The following is a 22,226-nucleotide window of genomic DNA, read 5'->3' on the forward strand; positions in this document are numbered from 1 at the left end:
TGGAACGCTGCCCTCATCTCTGCTGGTGTACTGTGGTGAATTTCAGTCTGGCGAGCTACCCATCGACCTATCTAAAAGAAGAGAACTATTACAGTTACCCACCACGATAGTAGGACAAGAACTTGTGCATATTTTCCTCTTCACAAGTTGAGAGCCAAGAACTGATTTGATTATTGATTGTGTGATACTATGTTGAATATGTTATAACTATATGTGTATAGAAGTAATGTGATAAGTTTTCTTTCATTTTATTTAAGAATCTGAAATAACATTTCAAATACAGAGTCCTGGTTCCCAAAATTAGAATATATAGCTTAGCTACTAAATTTAAATAAAACCATTAGTTTATATTAAATAGGGATAATTAAAACAGAAGTAACAACACTAAATGATACCAAAATAGTTATAAAATAAATAGGTACAAATAATTAAAACCAGGATACTCTCAAATTCAAGGTAACTGAATATATATATGTCTTTAAAATGTTTATCTGAAAGAAAGGGAATAAATATTATAGCTTTCTGTACCTTTTCCAAACAACGTCTGCTTTGTGTCTTTTCACCTTTGTTGCACAGTATCCATTTTCTCCTGAGCAACCTAGACTTCTGATGTGCTGGTCCACACACTGAAATTTCTACATTTATATTAGAGAGGTTTGATCGAAACTGATTCGTATAAATAATTCTGTGCTCAGCATTCATATTTGGTGCATGTGTTACATGTAGGTGGAGGTTTGGATGGCAATTGTGTACGAGAGGTGTAGGTGCTGGTTCAGGTTGCTGACAGAGGCTAGGTGGAGGTTCAGCCGCAGTTGGCTTCAGTAGGTGTAGACGCAGGTGCACTCGCAGAAGCTGTAGGTGGAGGTTTAGCCGTCAGCTGTCTGTCAGAATCTACATATGGAGGCCGTGGCTGCAGGAGAAACTGGTGGTGGTTGCTGAGATGGGGTGGGGCACTCTTAGTTCTGGCGATGAGCAGGAGGGGTGGTGAAGGTGGAGGATGTGGAGGAGGAGGAGGAAGCATCTCTGGAACAGAGCTGTTGTAGAAGGAGTTGTCCTCAGGGGCCTGAATCAGCTCCTGGTAGATCTGGAAGTATAAGGTGTTTCATTCAAATATAATTCATCACCGAACTTCCATTCAGAATCCCAATACACTCAGAGTGTGTTGTTAAGAAATATATCATACTGCTATACTGTACGTACAACTTGGGAGGAAGAGGAGCTCTCTCTGTTTCATGAAGGCATCATCACAGTCAGTCAGGTTCATGTTGAGGAGTGTGTGCTCAGTCTTTCACACAACGTTTGAAAACACCTGTGAGAAGAAGAACAAGTGAACAGAATGTAAACAGAAAGCCAGCTTTAATAACACAGATATATTTTTGCATTTTAACTGAAGGACTATATATGCGTGTGTTTCTCTGGTCCTTGCTGTTCCACTCAGGTCTCCACATGGCAGTAGGATAACATCTGTGCAGGTTTCCTTATAGAGGCTGTAGGTGGAGGTTTGACCACAGCTTTCTGTGGGGATCTTCAGGGGGAGTGGTCTTCTTCAAGTGGCTGTAGATGGAGGTTTGACCGCAGTGATCTGTCAGAATCTGCAGGTGGAGGCAGCAGCTGCAGGTTGCTGACAGAGGCTGTGGGTGGAGGCTCGGATAGCAGTTCACTTCGAGAGGTGTAGGCACAGGTGCACTGGCAAAGGCTGTAGATGGAGGTTCAGCCGTCAGCAGTTCGTCTGAACCTGCAGGTGGAGGAGTTGGCTGCAGGTTGCTGACAGAGGGTGGAGGTGCAGGTTCGGCTGAAGCTGTCTTTCAGAACCTGCAGCTGGACCCCAACAACTGCAGGTTGCTAACAGAGGCTGCAGGTGGAGAGTGAGGCAGCAGTTTGTTGCTGAAGCTGCTGGTAGAGGATGGAGGCAGCAGAGAGACAGCGGCTGTAGGTGGAGAGGAGTTTTTGGAACAGGCTGCAGCTCAAGGCTGATGTGTTGTCTGAGGTGGATGGTAGAAGTAACAGGTGGAGCCTGGAGGGTGGAGCAGGTGTTCTGGCAGGTGATAACTGTTGCTGTTGAGGCTGAAGCTGATTGAGAAGACTGTTAACAGAGGAGCATGAACTGATTCAGAGGAAGACAATTCATCAGTGGTGAGATACATTAAGATCAATGAAAGTAAACTTAACTCAAACTAAATACTAACTCTTAACACTAAATACTTATTCTTAACACTTAAACTAAACACTTACTCTTAACACTGTATACCTATACTTATTACTAAATACTTAAAACTAAAGACTTAACACTTAATACTTATGCTTGGCACTAAAGACTTATCTCTGCACTTAATAAACGTAAACTTAACTGCCATACTTAAAACTTAAAACTACTCAAATGAAACTGAAAACAACTAAACTAAACTTAAAGCACAGTATTATTTAGACATGTCAGCTTATGAGAGTGTGTCTTAGTGCTTTGCCCTTTTTGCTGGTGGATATTCGGGCTCTGGTTCACCAGAAACATCCACGTTGAAGAGCGGAGGCTGGACTCCAGCACCGTAGGACACGTCCACATGGACCAGACCGTCTTCATCCACTGTCTCTGTGAACATCGGACGGTCCAGTCGCTCCCACAGCTTCTGCTTGATACGACGACCCAGACCCAAACTATATGGACGCAGGAGACCGTTCGGGAACCTGAGAGGAGAAACACAAAATAAATCTTTATGATGAAGGAAAATAGAGAGATAGATTTCTAAGAGAGTCTAAACTCTGTAAATGAACTGACTCATTTTATTTGTGACACAACGTACCTCAGCATGTTATCCACAACTTCATGGTAGATGAGCTGATACTCCTCGACTGAGCGGTTGTGGATCCTGATAGGGTTGTCGAGGTGCAGGGGAGCAGTGGAGGTCCGGGGGCTGGGGGCCACATTAGAGACAGGGGGCAGGTCAGCAGGTTTAGGAGGAAGAGCAGCGGAGGTCTGCTTCCTTTTCTGGGGAAGGTCTGCAGAAGCAGCAGGGCGCCGGCGCTTTGTATGTGGCACCTGGAGAAGGTCAGCAAAACACGAGAGGATGTCAGACTCTCGTAAACTTCTTACTTAACAACATACTTTTGTCATTTTACAAGAGGAAACATCTACATCAGATGCACTGCAGAGGATTACTTGAAATGTGAGTATTTGGGGCATTAGTCCTGTACAATGGACCTTGTCTAGTCTCAAACTATTTAGTATTGACAATATACTCCACAGTCAAACAATCTTGTGGATTAAACTGTGTACAATTCAAAGGAACAGAGTTGTGGATCAGATGTCTCACCTGGTCGTCCCTGCAGCAGGGACACTGTCTGCAGACTGCAGGCCTCCTCTGGCGGGCAGAGACTCTCCTTCCTGTCTGGTTGTCCTGCGGGAGGACGGGCACTCGACCCTGCAACAACACACACTCATGTTAGGATGAGGCTTTACAAGTACCTGCAGGATGTTCTAATATATAGTCATGTCGTAGTATGGAAATTAAATGTGTTATTACTAGTTTTATGTGCTGGAAGATTAACTTGCCAAAGATGGATGTGGTTGTTAGATAAAATCATAAATGAAGGAACATGAAACATGTAATCAAAGTCTGAAAACCTCCTCAAGACAAGACAGGTCCGGTAACAAAACAAGACCCACCTTTAGGCCCTCATGTCAGTTAATATTGTGCTTTAGTGACACATATGTGACGTGTGTGTACAATATTATATAATAAGCATATGTCTGTTTACTGTTTGAACATATAATATTGCACATGCGGTTGGCATATGATGGAAATAATGCTAAGTTAAAGTGAGTGACTTTAATTAGCTACATTCAAAGTTACAATATTAATGTATTTCAGCTTGAAGCTGGGTGATATAGCCTAAAAAGTTAATATAAATGATTTGTATTAGATACATGTATTTGTTAATATTGTCATATAGCCTAGTTTTGATGAATGCATGTGTATTTTTGGTAGTTTTTAATGCAAAGATTTATTAATTGAGTCGTCACAGTAGCATACTTGACCTTAATCTGATGGTTACAGTGTTTAATGGTAGGCCTACTTATCGTTACAGGAGACTAAATGATTTGATAAACATCATTAAACTGTGAGGTTTCTGAAAATGTCGACGGCAAAGCACATTGGAAACAACGGGGACTTTCAAAGTCATGAAATCTTACATTTTCCATAATTAAAGTGTGTTTTCTCGCTGTAATAACTCTCAGGGGGTCTCTGACTCTTTTCGGGATGTAAAAAGACTTGAGTAGAAACGCTAATTTGGAAGAATCGTCGAGTGAAAGCGGAGAAAATATGTTCGTGACCGTCTTCAGGTAGTTTTCAGGTTGTTATGGTTTAAATATTGATCCGATATTGACGCTAGTCCTGCGTCAAACCATAGCAACCATGGAATCCTCTACGTCCATTTTGTACACGCAGTCACGTTTCACCTCTAACATAAATATAAATATGAATCTGTAGATATATATAACTGGTATTAAACTGGAAATGTATAACACGCAACTTTCAGTTTGCTAGCTTAGAGATAAATCACAATGTGCAGCAGAGACAAATATCAATACATGGTTTATCGTTATCTTTAACCTAAAGACAAATCTCTGTGGAAAGAAAGTATGAAAGCACAAGTTATTGAACTATTAGTAGGCCCGTACCTGTTGATGTTGTTGTTAGTCTGATCATTACTCAAATACAGCAAGTTGAGCTTATGAAACATCTAACACTGATCTAAAATGTAAAGTACAATCAGCCTGAGATGAAGTCCATGTCTTCATATGAATTTACAGATCTGAATGCTTCCCGTGTCTGATATAAAACGTGTTTGACTCTATAAATGCTTACGTGCTGTGATTTCATTGCAATCATTATGTAAAATATAAACTAGATTTTGTTTATATTTTCCTCTGAGTGAACCATACTGTGGCAACTGAACACAAGATGGACCTGTGTTTTGTTAAGCAGAACATTAAAGAAAAGGTTTGTCTCTTTCATGATTGTTTTTTTGACAAAAGTTTCAAGTGAAGATTTACACTAATGTAATCTCTGTACATTGCCTTTTTTTTATATCACAGGGAGGGCAGGGCTCTTCCTGGGTGTATGGCCTTCCTGACGTGGGACAGGAGACAACAAGAACAACACAACCAGTGTGATCCACAGCGGTCAACATCTAGCACCCCATGATATACACGTGACTGCTTTGATATTGAATTCAATGAAAACACCTCTATTAAATAATCCTGTGTTCTGTGACATACTTTACACTCAGTGATGTGTTAAAGCTGAACTACTTCCAAACAATGTTGTCACCAGGAATCTGTTTCAACTGAAAGTATTTGTAACAACAAACAAATGTAATTCCTTCTCCATCACACAAACAGAAACAAGAAAACGTTTGTCCAGAGGGTGGCGCCAGAGGATAGGCTGAGTTACTACAAAGATCAAATGGTTTATCCTGTGTAGGAGCTATATACACCAACTTTCACTGTTGTCAGTTTGCAAATATTTCAGAAATTAAATGATTACCAATCTTGTAGTTCACAATAAAAATTAAAGAGGAGGTGTCTTCAGGCGGCTGGCTAAGGCTGTAGGTGGAGGTTTGGATGGCAATTGTGTACGAGAGGTGTAGGTGCTGGTTCAGGTTGCTGACAGAGGCTAGGTGGAGGTTCAGCCGCAGTTGGCTTCAGTAGGTGTAGACGCAGGTGCACTCGCAGAAGCTGTAGGTGGAGGTTTAGCCGTCAGCTGTCTGTCAGAATCTACATATGGAGGCCGTGGCTGCAGGAGAAACTGGTGGTGGTTGCTGAGATGGGGTGGGGCACTCTTAGTTCTGGCGATGAGCAGGAGGGGTGGTGAAGGTGGAGGATGTGGAGGAGGAGGAGGAAGCATCTCTGGAACAGAGCTGTTGTAGAAGGAGTTGTCCTCAGGGGCCTGAATCAGCTCCTGGTAGATCTGGAAGTATAAGGTGTTTCATTCAAATATAATTCATCACCGAACTTCCATTCAGAATCCCAATACACTCAGAGTGTGTTGTTAAGAAATATATCATACTGCTATACTGTACGTACAACTTGGGAGGAAGAGGAGCTCTCTCTGTTTCATGAAGGCATCATCACAGTCAGTCAGGTTCATGTTGAGGAGTGTGTGCTCAGTCTTTCACACAACGTTTGAAAACACCTGTGAGAAGAAGAACAAGTGAACAGAATGTAAACAGAAAGCCAGCTTTAATAACACAGATATATTTTTGCATTTTAACTGAAGGACTATATATGCGTGTGTTTCTCTGGTCCTTGCTGTTCCACTCAGGTCTCCACATGGCAGTAGGATAACATCTGTGCAGGTTTCCTTATAGAGGCTGTAGGTGGAGGTTTGACCACAGCTTTCTGTGGGGATCTTCAGGGGGAGTGGTCTTCTTCAAGTGGCTGTAGATGGAGGTTTGACCGCAGTGATCTGTCAGAATCTGCAGGTGGAGGCAGCAGCTGCAGGTTGCTGACAGAGGCTGTGGGTGGAGGCTCGGATAGCAGTTCACTTCGAGAGGTGTAGGCACAGGTGCACTGGCAAAGGCTGTAGATGGAGGTTCAGCCGTCAGCAGTTCGTCTGAACCTGCAGGTGGAGGAGTTGGCTGCAGGTTGCTGACAGAGGGTGGAGGTGCAGGTTCGGCTGAAGCTGTCTTTCAGAACCTGCAGCTGGACCCAACAACTGCAGGTTGCTAACAGAGGCTGCAGGTGGAGAGTGAGGCAGCAGTTTGTTGCTGAAGCTGCTGGTAGAGGATGGAGGCAGCAGAGAGACAGCGGCTGTAGGTGGAGAGGAGTTTTTGGAACAGGCTGCAGCTCAAGGCTGATGTGTTGTCTGAGGTGGATGGTAGAAGTAACAGGTGGAGCCTGGAGGGTGGAGCAGGTGTTCTGGCAGGTGATAACTGTTGCTGTTGAGGCTGAAGCTGATTGAGAAGACTGTTAACAGAGGAGCATGAACTGATTCAGAGGAAGACAATTCATCAGTGGTGAGATACATTAAGATCAATGAAAGTAAACTTAACTCAAACTAAATACTAACTCTTAACACTAAATACTTATTCTTAACACTTAAACTAAACACTTACTCTTAACACTGTATACCTATACTTATTACTAAATACTTAAAACTAAAGACTTAACACTTAATACTTATGCTTGGCACTAAAGACTTATCTCTGCACTTAATAAACTTAAACTTAACTGCCATACTTAAAACTTAAAACTACTCAAATGAAACTTAAAACAACTAAACTAAACTTAAAGCACAGTATTATTTAGACATGTCAGCTTATGAGAGTGTGTCTTAGTGCTTTGCCCTTTTTGCTGGTGGATATTCGGGCTCTGGTTCACCAGAAACATCCACGTTGAAGAGCGGAGGCTGGACTCCAGCACCGTAGGACACGTCCACATGGACCAGACCGTCTTCATCCACTGTCTCTGTGAACATCGGACGGTCCAGTCGCTCCCACAGCTTCTGCTTGATACGACGACCCAGACCCAAACTATATGGACGCAGGAGACCGTTCGGGAACCTGAGAGGAGAAACACAAAATAAATCTTTATGATGAAGGAAAACAGAGAGATAGATTTCTAAGAGAGTCTAAACTCTGTAAATGAACTGACTCATTTTATTTGTGACACAACGTACCTCAGCATGTTATCAACAACTTCATGGTAGATGAGCTGATACTCCTCGACTGAGCGGTTGTGGATCCTGATAGGGTTGTCGAGGTGCAGGGGAGCAGTGGAGGTCCGGGGGCTGGGGGCCACATTAGAGACAGGGGGCAGGTCAGCAGGTTTAGGAGGAAGAGCAGCGGAGGTCTGCTTCCTTTTCTGGGGAAGGTCTGCAGAAGCAGCAGGGCGCCGGCGCTTTGTATGTGGCACCTGGAGAAGGTCAGCAAAACACGAGAGGATGTCAGACTCTAGTAAACTTCTTACTTAACAACATACTTTTATCATTTTACAAGAGGAAACATCTACATCAGATGCACTGCAGAGGATTACTTGAAATGTGAGTATTTGGGGCATTAGTCCTGTACAATGGACCTTGTCTAGTCTCAAACTATTTAGTATTGACAATATACTCCACAGTCAAACAATCTTGTGGATTAAACTGTGTACAATTCAAAGGAACAGAGTTGTGGATCAGATGTCTCACCTGGTCGTCCCTGCAGCAGGGACACTGTCTGCAGACTGCAGGCCTCCTCTGGCGGGCAGAGACTCTCCTTCCTGTCTGGTTGTCCTGCGGGAGGACGGGCACTCGACCCTGCAACAACACACACTCATGTTAGGATGAGGCTTTACAAGTACCTGCAGGATGTTCTAATATATAGTCATGTCGTAGTATGGAAATTAAATGTGTTATTACTAGTTTTATGTGCTGGAAGATTAACTTGCCAAAGATGGATGTGGTTGTTAGATAAAATCATAAATGAAGGAACATGAAACATGTAATCAAAGTCTGAAAACCTCCTCAAGACAAGACAGGTCCGGTAACAAAACAAGACCCACCTTTAGGCCCTCATGTCAGTTAATATTGTGCTTTAGTGACACATATGTGACGTGTGTGTACAATATTATATAATAAGCATATGTCTGTTTACTGTTTGAACATATAATATTGCACATGCGGTTGGCATATGATGGAAATAATGCTAAGTTAAAGTGAGTGACTTTAATTAGCTACATTCAAAGTTACAATATTAATGTATTTCAGCTTGAAGCTGGGTGATATAGCCTAAAAAGTTAATATAAATGATTTGTATTAGATACATGTATTTGTTAATATTGTCATATAGCCTAGTTTTGATGAATGCATGTGTATTTTTGGTAGTTTTTAATGCAAAGATTTATTAATTGAGTCGTCACAGTAGCATACTTGACCTTAATCTGATGGTTACAGTGTTTAATGGTAGGCCTACTTATCGTTACAGGAGACTAAATGATTTGATAAACATCATTAAACTGTGAGGTTTCTGAAAATGTCGACGGCAAAGCACATTGGAAACAACGGGGACTTTCAAAGTCATGACATCTTACATTTTCCATAATTAAAGTGTGTTTTCTCGCTGTAATAACTCTCAGGGGGTCTCTGACTCTTTTCGGGATGTAAAAAGACTTGAGTAGAAACGCTAATTTGGAAGAATCGTCGAGTGAAAGCGGAGAAAATATGTTCGTGACCGTCTTCAGGTAGTTTTCAGGTTGTTATGGTTTAAATATTGATCCGATATTGACGCTAGTCCTGCGTCAAACCATAGCAACCATGGAATCCTCTACGTCCATTTTGTACACGCAGTCACGTTTCACCTCTAACATAAATATAAATATGAATCTGTAGATATATAACTGGTATTAAACTGGAAATGTATAACACGCAACTTTCAGTTTGCTAGCTTAGAGATAAATCACAATGTGCAGCAGAGACAAATATCAATACATGGTTTATCGTTATCTTTAACCTAAAGACAAATCTCTGTGGAAAGAAAGTATGAAAGCACAAGTTATTGAACTATTAGTAGGCCCGTACCTGTTGATGTTGTTGTTAGTCTGATCATTACTCAAATACAGCAAGTTGAGTTTATGAAACATCTAACACTGATCTAAAATGTAAAGTACAATCAGCCTGAGATGAAGTCCATGTCTTCATATGAATTTACAGATCTGAATGCTTCCCGTGTCTGATATAAAACGTGTTTGACTCTATAAATGCTTACGTGCTGTGATTTCATTGCAATCATTATGTAAAATATAAACTAGATTTTGTTTATATTTTCCTCTGAGTGAACCATACTGTGGCAACTGAACACAAGATGGACCTGTGTTTTGTTAAGCAGAACATTAAAGAAAAGGTTTGTCTCTTTCATGATTGTTTTTTTGACAAAAGTTTCAAGTGAAGATTTACACTAATTTAATCTCTGTACATTGCCTTTTTTTTATATCACAGGGAGGGCAGGGCTCTTCCTGGGTGTATGGCCTTCCTGACGTGGGACAGGAGACAAAAAGAACAACACAACCAGTGTGATCCACAGCGGTCAACATCTAGCACCCCATGATATACACGTGACTGCTTTGATATTGAATTCAATGAAAACACCTCTATTAAATAATCCTGTGTTCTGTGACATACTTTACCCTCAGTGATGTGTTAAAGCTGAACTACTTCCAAACAATGTTGTCACCAGGAATCTGTTTCAACTGAAAGTATTTGTAACAACAAACAAATGTAATTCCTTCTCCATCACACAAACAGAAACAAGAAAACGTTTGTCCAGAGGGTGGCGCCAGAGGATAGGCTGAGTTACTACAAAGATCAAATGGTTTATCCTGTGTAGGAGCTATATACACCAACTTTCACTGTTGTCAGTTTGCAAATATTTCAGAAATTAAATGATTACCAATCTTGTAGTTCACAATAAAAATTAATGTATCTACAAACAAAAACGTTTTAAAAACGTATTTAAAATGGGATCTCAACTTGTGAGTGTGGTACAATTGGTGCGATACTGCTGATTTATTAACTATTACTTCCAAGGACAGTCGATTCAAAATGATGTGCTGGTTATAGCAAGGGATTATATTCTTGGCATTTTGTTCTAATCATCCTTCAAGATAAAACCAGTATAAGTAAATAATGAAATTAAGACAATGATCATTTTTAAAGAGCATACATTTATTTTTTCAAAGGTAACTCCTGTAAAAGGTAATTATACAAACATCTAAAATGAAGAATGAATGCAAATCAAGGATCTGGCTCTTTCCAGAGAAACTTAAGAAACAATACCTGGCTTGATCAAAACAGCTACGACTGAATTGCACTTTATTACCGTCTTTAATACTATTAATAGTAGGTAAAAATGTACAAAAGTCTTACAAAGAAATAAAAACAGTATAGAGCATGAGAAACTTACATTTCAACACTGCCAGACTGAAAGGTTGTGCCACAAGCAAACTGACCTCCTATTCCATAATTCTTAAGTAATTATCCATGGAAAAAATGCCAGAAAAAGCAGTTTTTAGATCTTGGCTTTTCTCTGTTAAATATTATATTCAAATGAACATCTTTGAGTTTGGACTTAACAAAACATTGAATCACTTGGACTTTGAGAAATGGAATTGTTCCTTTTTTATTATTTTTGGACAATTTATTGAACAAACAGTTTATCGTAAAAGTAATCTGCAGATTAATAATTAAAATAATAATTAGTTGCAGCCTTAATATAATCAAATCAAATTGATTTTGCAGCCCTAATATAAACACTTAAATACTGTGTTTAAGTGTGCACACTACACTTTCTTTCCCCAAACCATCTCCATCTTCGCCACATGGGCCTTGGATGATTTGGAGAAGGTGCTTTTAACCACGTTGAGAGGAGCAGATTTACCGCTGAGGTAGACCTTATTGAGACACGAAGGAACCCAGGACTCCTCTTCCTCCTCCTTCTCTACAGATTCCACTCCTTTCTTCTTGTTCAGGGTACATGAATGGGCAAAAATGTATCCCGTCATAAAGGCGTCGAACCCGGCACGGTGCGTTCCTGAGTCGGCGTTCTTCTTCTGCTCAGTCTTGGACGATTTCTCGCTTAATTTTTCACTTCCGCTATCTTTTGTTCTGCTTTCTTCACCACCATTTGTGTTGGTTTTTGCGTTGTCATCAGTAGTGGGTGTTATTTCAAGTGTGTTCTCTTGGCTCACTCCGTTCCCCTCGATGTCTGTTTTCTCTCGTTCATTCTGTTGGGTGTCCATCAGAGACCCTTTTTCTGAGGATGACTCGGCCCCTTGCTTCTCATCTGGCGTTTCTTGCAGATCCACCTCCATGTGGGGGATTTTGTGTTGAGGGGCACCGTCTTCCGCTGCCTCACCTTTACCTTTCCTCTTATCTTTACGTCTCTTCCTCTTAGTTCTCTTGTTCCCCAGGTCTTTCTCGTCCTGGAGGATGATCAGGTCAGTGTCGTGGGATAATAGACACTCGCTGCCATTTGGACACCAGCCAAATGCCTATAGGACAAACATAGAGACAAGGATGTTAATAGTAAATACTGACTATTTGGCTTGTTTGTCTATTTCCCTTTCACTTGAACATAAAGAACAATATAAAGATTTCTTAAAGAAAGGGAAAACTCACGGAGAAGCGCTGGCAGACGTCAGTCTGTCCCTCAACAGAGCCCACAGCTGGACACACTCTGTAGTCCACGTAGCTGGACATCTGACCGGCGTACTGACAGAACTCTAGCTGAACGTGAGGCTCCGTTCCTCCAGAGGTGCCCCTGCGACTGCTATCCAGCTTACTGGAGGGAAGAGGAGGTAATGAGGGAAAAGGCACTTCACAACATCAGCACTTCATTTTACAACACTGCTTCAAGCACAATAATGCACCACAAGGTCTCCTGCTTTAGACAATAATGGACACGTCAGAGGAATAGTCCAGATAACTCTGAGTGTTTTTAATTTCTATTCTACCTTATTATTTACTGTACAGTACATTACACAAATACACACCATTTCTTATAGGCATACTCCAGATATGAGGCAGTGAGTCGGAGCTCGAACTCAGTGACATATTTGGTGTCGTAGATGCCGGCAGGAAACATCTCAGACAGGTCGGCTGTGAAGGTGGTCAAGCGGTCAGGCAGATGTGCATAAAAACTCTGGGGGAGAGAGACATTGTTCAGTGTTTCCCCTACCATTGTCTTGGAAGCGCCCCGCCAACGGAGCCCCGCGCCCCCCCTGAAATTCAAGGTGTTTTATTTTTATATATAGCACCAAATTGCAACTAATCTATATCTACTGTCACGTTTCACATTGAACATGTGCTCTTTTATTAAATAAACTAAACGCCTTAATTTTAAGTTGTGAGTTTAGCGTTTTTAACCCTAAGATCCACAGCTCCTCTCTCTGCTCCAGAGGATTTAAAAAAAATATATACATAATCGACATTGCAGCTCGAATACCAAAATGGAAATAGCAATTTAAGATAAGGTTATTTTTCCCTCATTGAAAAAGCTATTGAATTATGCATTTACTTTCTGCAAAGAAAATAAGTACAATTATGAGAAAGAACAAAAGAACAAAAGTGAACAGCCAACATCATAAGTTGATGTTACCTGGTAAAGGAAGGCCATGTCGATGAGGCCGTTGTGGAGCACCAGGGGCTTCCTGGCACGCAGCAGTTCAGTGAATAACGCTCGGATGTGGACCCCCCGATCGTCTGATTCTGCCTAACAAGTTAGAGAGAGAAATGACAGATAGAAATTAAAAACATCAAAGGAATATGGTTCATCTTTTGCAGTGTCATGTTCTATGTTAAAGTGTATATATACAGTATACATCTATGTTTTACTTATGTCTACTTACATGGGGCCCTATAGGATGTGTGCCCTGTTTTATTAGATAGTTTATTCCCCTCATGATCACTTGGCATGCATGGAGCAGATAACTGTCAATAATTATAGCGATCCCATATTGGTTGAACAAAAGAAAATAATCACAATAAAGATAAACTTTATGGATAAGCACCAATTTAGAAATAATCTATTGATATGACATTATGTGGTGCATCCCTCTGCCTAAAAGTATAGAATACATCATTTTAAAAGGTAACTCCATGGATTTAAATATCAAATTATGTTTATAGACTTCGATATTCTACTGCAGAGAGTCCTTGCCCTGTCCAGTTTTGCAAACCAGCAATGCTCAGTACTGGAATTGATCAGATTGCAGCTAATGTTCTCCAAATCAAATCCGGATCTTCGACTTGACCCGAGATTAAACACACAGGCTGCTTGAAGCCTGCTGTGTCTGTGTGGCTGAGCATATTTCTTAGCAATGAGTGACTTTAACTAAAAAGTCAATCTAAATCCCAACTTTGTATAAATATATATTTGTACCCATTACACACTGCTGCAGGCATTAGATATATAACGTTTTAACTGTCTACTCCACAATAACAGACGTACAATTGAGAAGACAGTGGGCTCAGGACTCTCACCACATCACAGAACAAAATGTAGTATCTTCACCTTATTATTGCCCTTGCAGTAAGGGATTCCATGGGCATACTGCTTGTTAAAGTCAAAGCCATGCTGAACCAGGAACTGGACTGACTGAGGCTCTATGATGTACTCCTCTGAACACAGCAGGGTGAGGTTATACACCTGGACCAGGTACGTGTCTGCAGCCTGGGAGAAAGAGATACAAAGAATACAATCAGACATAGCATAAAAGTCTGCAGAGGCTAATTAATTTAACCAAAATGCATACGATACATGTCATCATAACCATAATCAGAAAACCTTTATTAGTCCCACAAATGTACGTAGTTACAGCAGAAAAAGAGCCACAGACAGCTTAATGTTGCATATGTTACATATGTTACATGCATAAAAAAGTATTAAAGTAAAAAAAAAAGTTATAATATAATAAAATATATTATAAAATAAAAAGTTACACAATTTACAAAATACACATCCTGTAACAGTTCTTAGGATTTAGCAGCCGGGTATATATTGCACAGTTATTAATGGCGCATATATATATATATATATATATATATATATATATATATATATATTGTGATGATACTGTAGAGAAGAAAATATTAAACACTCACCAATATTCTATGTGTGAGAACCATCTAATTGCCATTCATCTACCAGTTTCTCATGCTCATCGGAAATATGTAATAATCCTATGATATAAAGCGTATAAACAAAAGTATATGAACAGTAATCTCACCTTATCGTCCAGTTTCTTGTAACAGGCGAATCCCAGAGAGAGGATGGAGCGAGAGCGAGCTGCATGGCAGATGGCTTTATATCTGTCCTCTATAGATCTGGAACATGACAGTGAGGTCAGGGCCAATTCACAGAAAAGCAACACTTAGCAGTAAGACATAGAATCAGCATTGCATATTTTGTATCCATGTTTCTAGCACAACAACCTGTTTATATACCCTTTAATGTAGGTATGCATGTAAGTAAATTGTACTGTTGAGGAACCTGCGATCTACGTTGTTCATACATTACATCATTAAACCATAGTTGTTTATATGTTATGACAATACACCTTTGAATCTTGAATCTTAATGGTGACTGTGTTTGAAAGAAGTGCAGAGAGGAAAACTCATGTTTCTACTCACTCGGCCAGCAAGGATTTCCTGTTTCCAAGACCACTCAGCTCCTAAAACAACATGCAGGCAGCAGTTAATACCTTTATTTTGAAATTGGTGAAATCAAGTGACAAATCAAACAGTGACATGGAAAAACAAACAGATTGTAAGACAAATCACTTTCAATGAGGCATGTGATGACATGTGTTCAGGGTCTACAAACAGAGGTTAGATCTGCTAATAAGAGTGTATGGGATGAAGGGGGTATATATAGTATTCATGTCAGAAATAATATATTCCACAACGACTTTACAATTTAGCTACTGTCAGCCAATCCCACCTTCTTTTTATAATCTAATCCAGCATAATTTGTGGCTTCTCTGTTGCATGGAGACGAATTAATGTTTTTTCATAAATGAAAATGCATAAACGACTGGGACTGAAACATTTGTTCTGTTTAGATATCAGGTTGATAACATGGACACACTTACCGTGTCCAGTGCGACGAAGGAAGACGTTTTTATGGCCAATACCATGGCAGGCCAAAGCTCGTTGAAGGTATCATTCTGGACATCAATAACGGGAACAACCATAGAGGAAGCCATGTTTACCCCAAAGTAATTGTACAGAAAGCAAAAACAGCTCCTATTCGTGAACGAAAAGTTTCCTGCAGTCACCGACGGATAACTGGAATATTAGCTATCTTAAATTACTGCCTTGTAAATATTTCCATTATCAACTGTTCTATGCAGAGCCCTTGCTTGTTGTTTGATTATTATATTATCTTCATACATTCGGCATTTGTTTTAGTTAATATATTTGTACTTGTTCTGATAAGACAGCTAACCGCGCTTCCACCGTAAACATTTCAACGTGCTTTTCGGGGTCCTGTGACAAAAAGCCCATAGGAGTTGCAGTGTTACCTGAGAGGAAATGTAAAATATTTGCCCGTGAATGTATGCAAAAAAAGCTTTAGGATAATGAATATACATGTATTAATCGGATGTTCTGTACTTGTTGTTTTATCTTTTCATTCTTTCTTGAATTGTGTCTTTTCAATAAACATTTCAAGCAGGCGCCTGCGACAGCTTCACATAAACAATACGTCACTATACCTAACTGTCGGGGTGACGAGCGCCATTTTGGCTCAAACAAAGTCAGAAACATTTTATCCTCGATAAGATTTTTTAAAATTGTAACAAAGATATACTATGTAAAAGCCTGTAAAACACAACTCTGGTTTCCACGAGTTGACGTTTGATTATTGTATAACTTTTTTCTCGTTTATACACCGCGTAAGTAGTAAATAAAAGTGATGATAAAAATCCCCAGCTGAGCTTCGTTGGCAGCCAAGCTATCTTGACGTTTGCTATATTTAGATCTGCTGTTTGTTTTAACCGGAGCAATGGGTGGGTGTTCTGCTCCAAACTGCTCTAATTCAACTAGCATAGGAAAACAGCTGTTCAGGTTCCCCAAAGACCCTCTGCGGAAGAAGAAATGGGTGATGAATTGCAGACGGGACTTCGAGCCGACTCCTCACTCCAGACTCTGTCAGGTACATCAATGATCAACAATCATCTCTCTTCAATCAGTCTGTTTTTTGGTTATCTACCATTTTGTTGTTGTTAAACTACATTGAAGTCCTTTAAATGCAACACTGAGTTAATACACTTGCTGTTCTTTAACAACTCAAAAGCATAATATGCCATACATAACATTTTAGTCATCTGATCATGTTAAAGGAGCCTATATTTTGTATTACAGCTATGTTAGGATGGCATGTTTTGTATATATTAATATTAATGTGACAATATATTGTACTGTATGAATAGATAAGTCACATTTATTTACCTGCATTAATACAGCATAGTAATTGTTAAGTTCCTATATGTGTGTAACATTGTATTATTCCTCACCATCATGTGACAGAACAGCTTTTACCAGCTGTACAGATATTTAACCTTCATTATAAACCAAAATCGATGTAAGCTACCGAAGTATGTCTAAATCCCAGGGCGATATTGTATCTGAAACAAGTAGCTTTAAAAAGTGACACACTTGATCTTATAGAAATATGTGTCTGCGGAAGTTATAACGTGTTTCCAACATAGTACTTGGCAATTAAAGCAGGTGATCAGTTCAAAAGAAGATTGTTTATAAAGATACCTTCTCCTCTGGGTTCACCTGATTGCCACTTCTACAATACTTTTATTCTTGTTTATTGTGTTTTGGTGTATCATTCATTAAATACAAATGTATGTGTATTCCTATCTTTTTCCCACCAGGACCATTTTGAGCCATGCCAGTTTGAGGAGATAGCGAGGTCTCCGGCGGGGGGGAGGAAGCTGAAGCCCAACGCCATCCCCAGTATGTTCAAATGTGGAGAGCCTCCTTACCCAGTACTCACTTCTCCTTACATCTTGATGTCAATGAAGCATGAACCAGGTAAGTCTGCAAGGACCAGGGATGAAAATGATTGCATATTTTTATTTATTTTAAAAATAACCGTGCAGCCAATAAATCAGAAACATATTGCAAGGCATTAGAGCTGCATGATTTTGAAAATATAACAAATAGTGATTATATTGACTGTTGCAATATGATTGACAATATTATTCACATCATCTTTGAAACATTTTTTAAACTGATAATAGTGTGAGTCAAAAAGAGATTTTTTATTAAGTCCCTAGATTATCCTTTATAGTCAATTACTTCTCTGCAGCACCACAATATTTAATTAAGATATTTTCACATATTTTGCCTTTACCAAATATTGAGCCTACTGCGATATTTCACTAGTCCATATTGCAATTTGATATATCTTTGATATGTATCATATATCGTTTCTGAGTGTTGCATGAAGTGTAATGCTTGTAAGTTCAGTAACATGTAAAATGCATCAGATTCCAATAAATGCAATACCATTTATATGTTGCTTTGTGTCTGTAGTGGAGAAGGATCTGAATTTTGGAGACCATGGCTATGCCAGACGCACCCCCCTGCCCGGCCTGGAGGGGGAGGATGCAGACGGGACTGGGGAGGACCAGCAGCCCTGCACACAGTGTCAGCTCCTGAAGAAGCAGCTGGAGCAGGAGATGCAGCACACTGCCAGGCTGCAGAAGGAGGTGGGTGGCTGCTGTGTGTCTTTCAAAATCACTCTCCTGTTTGTTTTTCCTTTGAAGAGGCAATGAACAGAGACATTTTAGACGTTTTAAAAGCGGTTAAGGCCAAAGATTCATGAGGGAAGTCTTAAAACAGGTTTAAATATCCTAATTCTGGGAATTGAAAAGAAAAGTGGTTTAAAGGTCAAAGATGTGTTCAGGTCACAGTCAAACAGGGGAAATATGTTGTTTTGGGGCAAAATGATTGAAAGAGAAGGATGAAAGGAATATATAAAGGTTAGAAAACTGTCAAAGGAACTATCATTTCATGGGAAGACTAGGGGTAGAGGAATGTGAGAATTTGGTTAGGGGTATTGCCAAATATCTAGAACAAACTCCCAGAAACCTGCAGGTCCGCTGCAACTCTGACTACTTTTAAATCCAGGCTGAAGACTTTCTTTTTGCCGCTGCTTTTAATTGAACTATTCATATCTCACACTGCGCTGTAACTTGTATTCATGTACCTGTGTTATTCATGTGTTATTATCTTTGCTTTTTAATGTTTCTAATGTGTTTTATGCTCTTAATGTCTTTCATTTTTGTAAAGCACTTTGAATTGCCTTGTGTTGAAAAGTGCTATATAAATAAACTTGCCTTGCCTAGACATATTTAAAGAGTTGATATTGGGTCAGACCTTTTTCTTTTGTCTTACTGTTCTATTGCCTAATAAATAGCCCTAATGAACCGCTTTTCTCTCTGTCAGGCGGAGGAGATGAAGAAGCGCCTTTATCGCCTCGACCGAATCGAGAATGGTCTCCAGAACTTCCTGTACGAGGACCAGATCCGCGCCCTGTCCCTCTCCAAGCGCTCCCGCCGTGCCGTCTGGGCTCCAGAGACCATCATGAAGGCTCGGAAGATCCGCTGCGCTGTCGGCACGAAAGGCTACGAGTACCTGAGGGAGGTGGGGTACCCTCTGCCCTCCTACAGAACTCTGTGTAACCGCCTGGAGACTAAAATCATGGTAACCACGGACATGAGCTGCGAGGAGCTGGCCGAGCTGGGCCTGGGGCTCATGGCCGCCTGCGACAGCCCCACGGAGGGGGGCGGGGACAACGACGAGGAGGAACTCATAGGGGTTCTGTCCTGAGGGGGCAGTTTGCATGACTCAAGAGAAGAAGCTGCTGTTTCTGTAGATGTGACTTCAAGTTGGGAACATTGTGCTTCATCCATGAAAGACTGAAGCATCAGTTGAATGTATGCTTGGCTTCAGTGACTGATCTGCACCACTAAAACGTCAGTTGGTGACTAAGAATAGGCATGGGATGATATTAGAGCTGCATCGATTTTCAGCCTCTTTAAACTGACTTCCTGATTTTCTCTGCTTCATAATATTCAAGTGAATATGCTTGGCTTTGAGCCTTCCAAACAAGACATGTAAAGACCCTTGAAATCTGAAAAGGTCGCAGGTGACCAAACCATGAATTGAGGAGAATAAATGGGGGATTTATTGCTAATAAAATAATTGTTAGTTGCAGCCTAGATGATATGAAATTCTCTTGTCACAATTATCCTTGCCCAAAAAATAATCCCAAAATGAATTACAGATCTACTAAAAGATATTAGAATCAGTTTATATCATCAATTATTTATCAAATATCTTGAAGGCATCACACATTGGACAAACGTCATGTTTAGTGGACATCCTTTTAACCCTCCTGTTATCCTTGGGGTCAATTTGACCCCATTCAATGTTTAACGTATGGAAAGAAATGGTTCACATTATTTTCTTTGCTTAGTATTTCATGACGTTTCCTAATTTAGTGAGGACTAAGGGGTAAACATAAAATGAACATGAAGATCTTTTTTAAATGTCCTGTACGCACTTTGTATGCATCGGTGATCCTTGGGGTCAATTTGACCCCAGGCTGTTTTAGTAGTATAAAACATGTAAAAATGTCAACATTTTACACATATTTGTGTTGATTGTGTAGGATGATATTGAGGTGACTATTACATGCAAATGTATCATTGTAAAACAAAACTACCCTCTGATTTAGTTATTGGTCCTTTAACAACATCAAAAAGATCTTACTTTAACATTTTATTTCAGTACGTGAGATTTTATGGTGATTTATATATTTTTCGATATTCACATAATAGGAATTCTGGATGTATAAAGGGGTCTGTGGGGGGGAAGGTTGGGGTAATATTTTATTTAAATGGTTATTTAGGTAGTCAACTAAGATACCTAAAGCACCAGAGACATACATGTTGGTTAAAATGTGGAATATGATCATTGTCTTGAGTTTTAAACTACTGGGGTCAAATGGACCCCAGAGGATGAAGGGTGTAAAGTAAATCTGAGGATAACAGGAAGCTTAAGTTAACAACAAACAGTCTTAAGAAATGTATCACAAGGTCCGCCTGCATTGATGCATTTTTTGAAAAATAGCACAAGCCTGTTTTCTTACATGATAAGTATGTATTTTCATAATCAGGCTCCAATATTCACTTCTCTACCACAACAACTAGCAAGACAGCTTCTTCCTGTCACTGAATATTTACAGATATATCACTCTCAACCTACCTATCTATCTACCTATCTATCTATCTATCTATCTGCCATAAAATGTGATATAAGCCCAGCCCTACTAAGAACTCATTTGCACAGAGCCTGATGAAATTTGCTTGGTTAATGTGCTTCATGACGGTGTTCACATGCCCAATAAAAGCCTGGTATTATTCAGGATACTCAAATGTTCTGAGAGCGGAGGAACTATACTCTGGATTACAGAGTAATGACTTAAGGCATGTACATATCTCACACTATAAACTGCTTCCTGTACATTATGCAAGCTTTACTTTCCCATTGTATGTATCATTTGATGGCCTGTGCATAAGCCGTAAAACACAACTGGGATAACATCGAGTGTCAATGAAGATATTTAGCATTTAAACATAATCAGAGGGGTTAGTTTTCACACTAAGCATAGTGCTGTAGTAGTGCGATTCAATAGCTTGTACTTTTCTGACTTGAAGTGTTTGTGAGGACTTGCAGTGCAGTTGTAGTTACCAAAAAAAAATTCACATACCCAAAACAACACTGGCAGTGTGAGAAAATAAAGAGCTTGTAAAGAATGATGTGCATTTTTCATTGTTTGTGAGAGAGACATTGTGCATATAGGTCTCCTCTGCATATCAGGCAGCTCACAGTCACAAATAAACAGCAATGTTGACTTTATGGGCTACATTACATCTGACATGAAGGCGCACAACTCTTTATCACAAGTCTTCTGAAATATCCACACTGGCCCATCAGGTAAAGCGTGTAGTTTACCCTGCATAAAACAAAGAATGACAACTGACTTTGGCCCAGTTTGGACTTTGAGCCAATTACTCACAAGAGAGATATTTGTTTTAGCAGTTGGCTTTTTACCTGAGCTGAATTGCAAAAATAATGACAACATGTAAGTAAAAGCATAATAACGAACGGTGCAATCAGGTTTTGGAAAACTGAGCAATGCAGCATTACGGTTTAATGTACACTCAACAGGTTTATTTCACCAACAATGCAAGTATGCAGTGAGTCTGTCACTGCTGCTGCTCATTGATTTTGGCCGTTTGCTTCTTACAAAAGTGCAACCGTGGTTTTGTTTGTCACATGGAGGCATTCACCTCTACACAGTCAAAAGCCTCAGTCATGAGTAGTAAAGTAAATATACTCAGTAATCAGATCAATATCACGTACAATGTTCATTTTGACAGAAACAAAAGTGTCAGTAGGTACCGTGATGCTTTGAGCTAAGTGCTAACGTCTGCAGGATGTGCTGTTGATAATGCTAACATGCAAATGTTTAGCAGGTTTACATCTTAGTTAGGTATGTTAGCATGCTAACATACAAAAAACAGTAAGTAGAGCTGATTAGCCAATTAGTTTTACAGATTTCTCATGATCCAAAAATTGGTCCAGATAAGATTTTGACCTGAAGTCCTC

The 22,226-nt window shown here is 39.9% G+C and overlaps 2 protein-coding genes across 2 annotated transcripts; one reads left to right on the plus strand and one right to left on the minus strand.

The window, feature by feature from the left end:
• Positions 1-10,675: 10,675 nt before the first annotated feature.
• toe1 (target of EGR1, exonuclease) lies at positions 10,676-16,033 on the minus strand. The gene is made up of 8 exons (XM_034138237.1): positions 15,623-16,033; positions 15,162-15,202; positions 14,759-14,855; positions 14,044-14,202; positions 13,129-13,242; positions 12,524-12,672; positions 12,150-12,312; positions 10,676-12,022 (listed from the first exon to the last, which is right to left on the minus strand). Exons 1-8 carry the CDS (start codon positions 15,734-15,736, stop codon positions 11,312-11,314), a joined length of 1,548 nt encoding a protein of 515 aa, XP_033994128.1. The 5' UTR covers positions 15,737-16,033; the 3' UTR covers positions 10,676-11,311.
• Positions 16,034-16,276: 243 nt separating this feature from the next.
• si:ch73-382f3.1 (uncharacterized protein LOC100151273 homolog) lies at positions 16,277-21,370 on the plus strand. Its single transcript, XM_034138238.1, has 4 exons — positions 16,277-16,686; positions 17,417-17,576; positions 18,081-18,256; positions 18,996-21,370. The coding sequence occupies exons 1-4, from the start codon at positions 16,537-16,539 to the stop codon at positions 19,377-19,379; spliced, it is 870 nt and encodes a 289-aa protein (XP_033994129.1). The 5' UTR covers positions 16,277-16,536; the 3' UTR covers positions 19,380-21,370.
• The last annotated feature ends 856 nt before the right edge of the window (positions 21,371-22,226 follow it).

The sequence above is a fragment of the Trematomus bernacchii genome, unplaced genomic scaffold, assembly GCF_902827165.1.
Source record: "Trematomus bernacchii unplaced genomic scaffold, fTreBer1.1, whole genome shotgun sequence".
In the NCBI taxonomy this organism is placed as follows: Eukaryota; Metazoa; Chordata; class Actinopteri; order Perciformes; family Nototheniidae; genus Trematomus; species Trematomus bernacchii.

What these genes read in the sequence shown, in the direction of transcription:
- toe1 (XM_034138237.1), bottom strand. Translation starts at nt 15,736, where the DNA reads ATGGCTTCCTCTATGGTTGTTCCCGTTATTGATGTCCAGAATGATACC. An exon ending in CCTTCGTCGCACTGGACACG is followed by an intron (nt 15,203 to 15,622) that starts GTAAGTGTGTCC and finishes ATGTTGTTTTAG; the next exon opens with GAGCTGAGTGGTCTTGGAAA. An exon ending in AGGAAATCCTTGCTGGCCGA is followed by an intron (nt 14,856 to 15,161) that starts GTGAGTAGAAAC and finishes GTCATGTTCCAG; the next exon opens with ATCTATAGAGGACAGATATA.
- si:ch73-382f3.1 (XM_034138238.1), top strand. Translation starts at nt 16,537, where the DNA reads ATGGGTGGGTGTTCTGCTCCAAACTGCTCTAATTCAACTAGCATAGGA. An exon ending in CTCACTCCAGACTCTGTCAG is followed by an intron (nt 16,687 to 17,416) that starts GTACATCAATGA and finishes TTTTCCCACCAG; the next exon opens with GACCATTTTGAGCCATGCCA. An exon ending in GTCAATGAAGCATGAACCAG is followed by an intron (nt 17,577 to 18,080) that starts GTAAGTCTGCAA and finishes TTGTGTCTGTAG; the next exon opens with TGGAGAAGGATCTGAATTTT.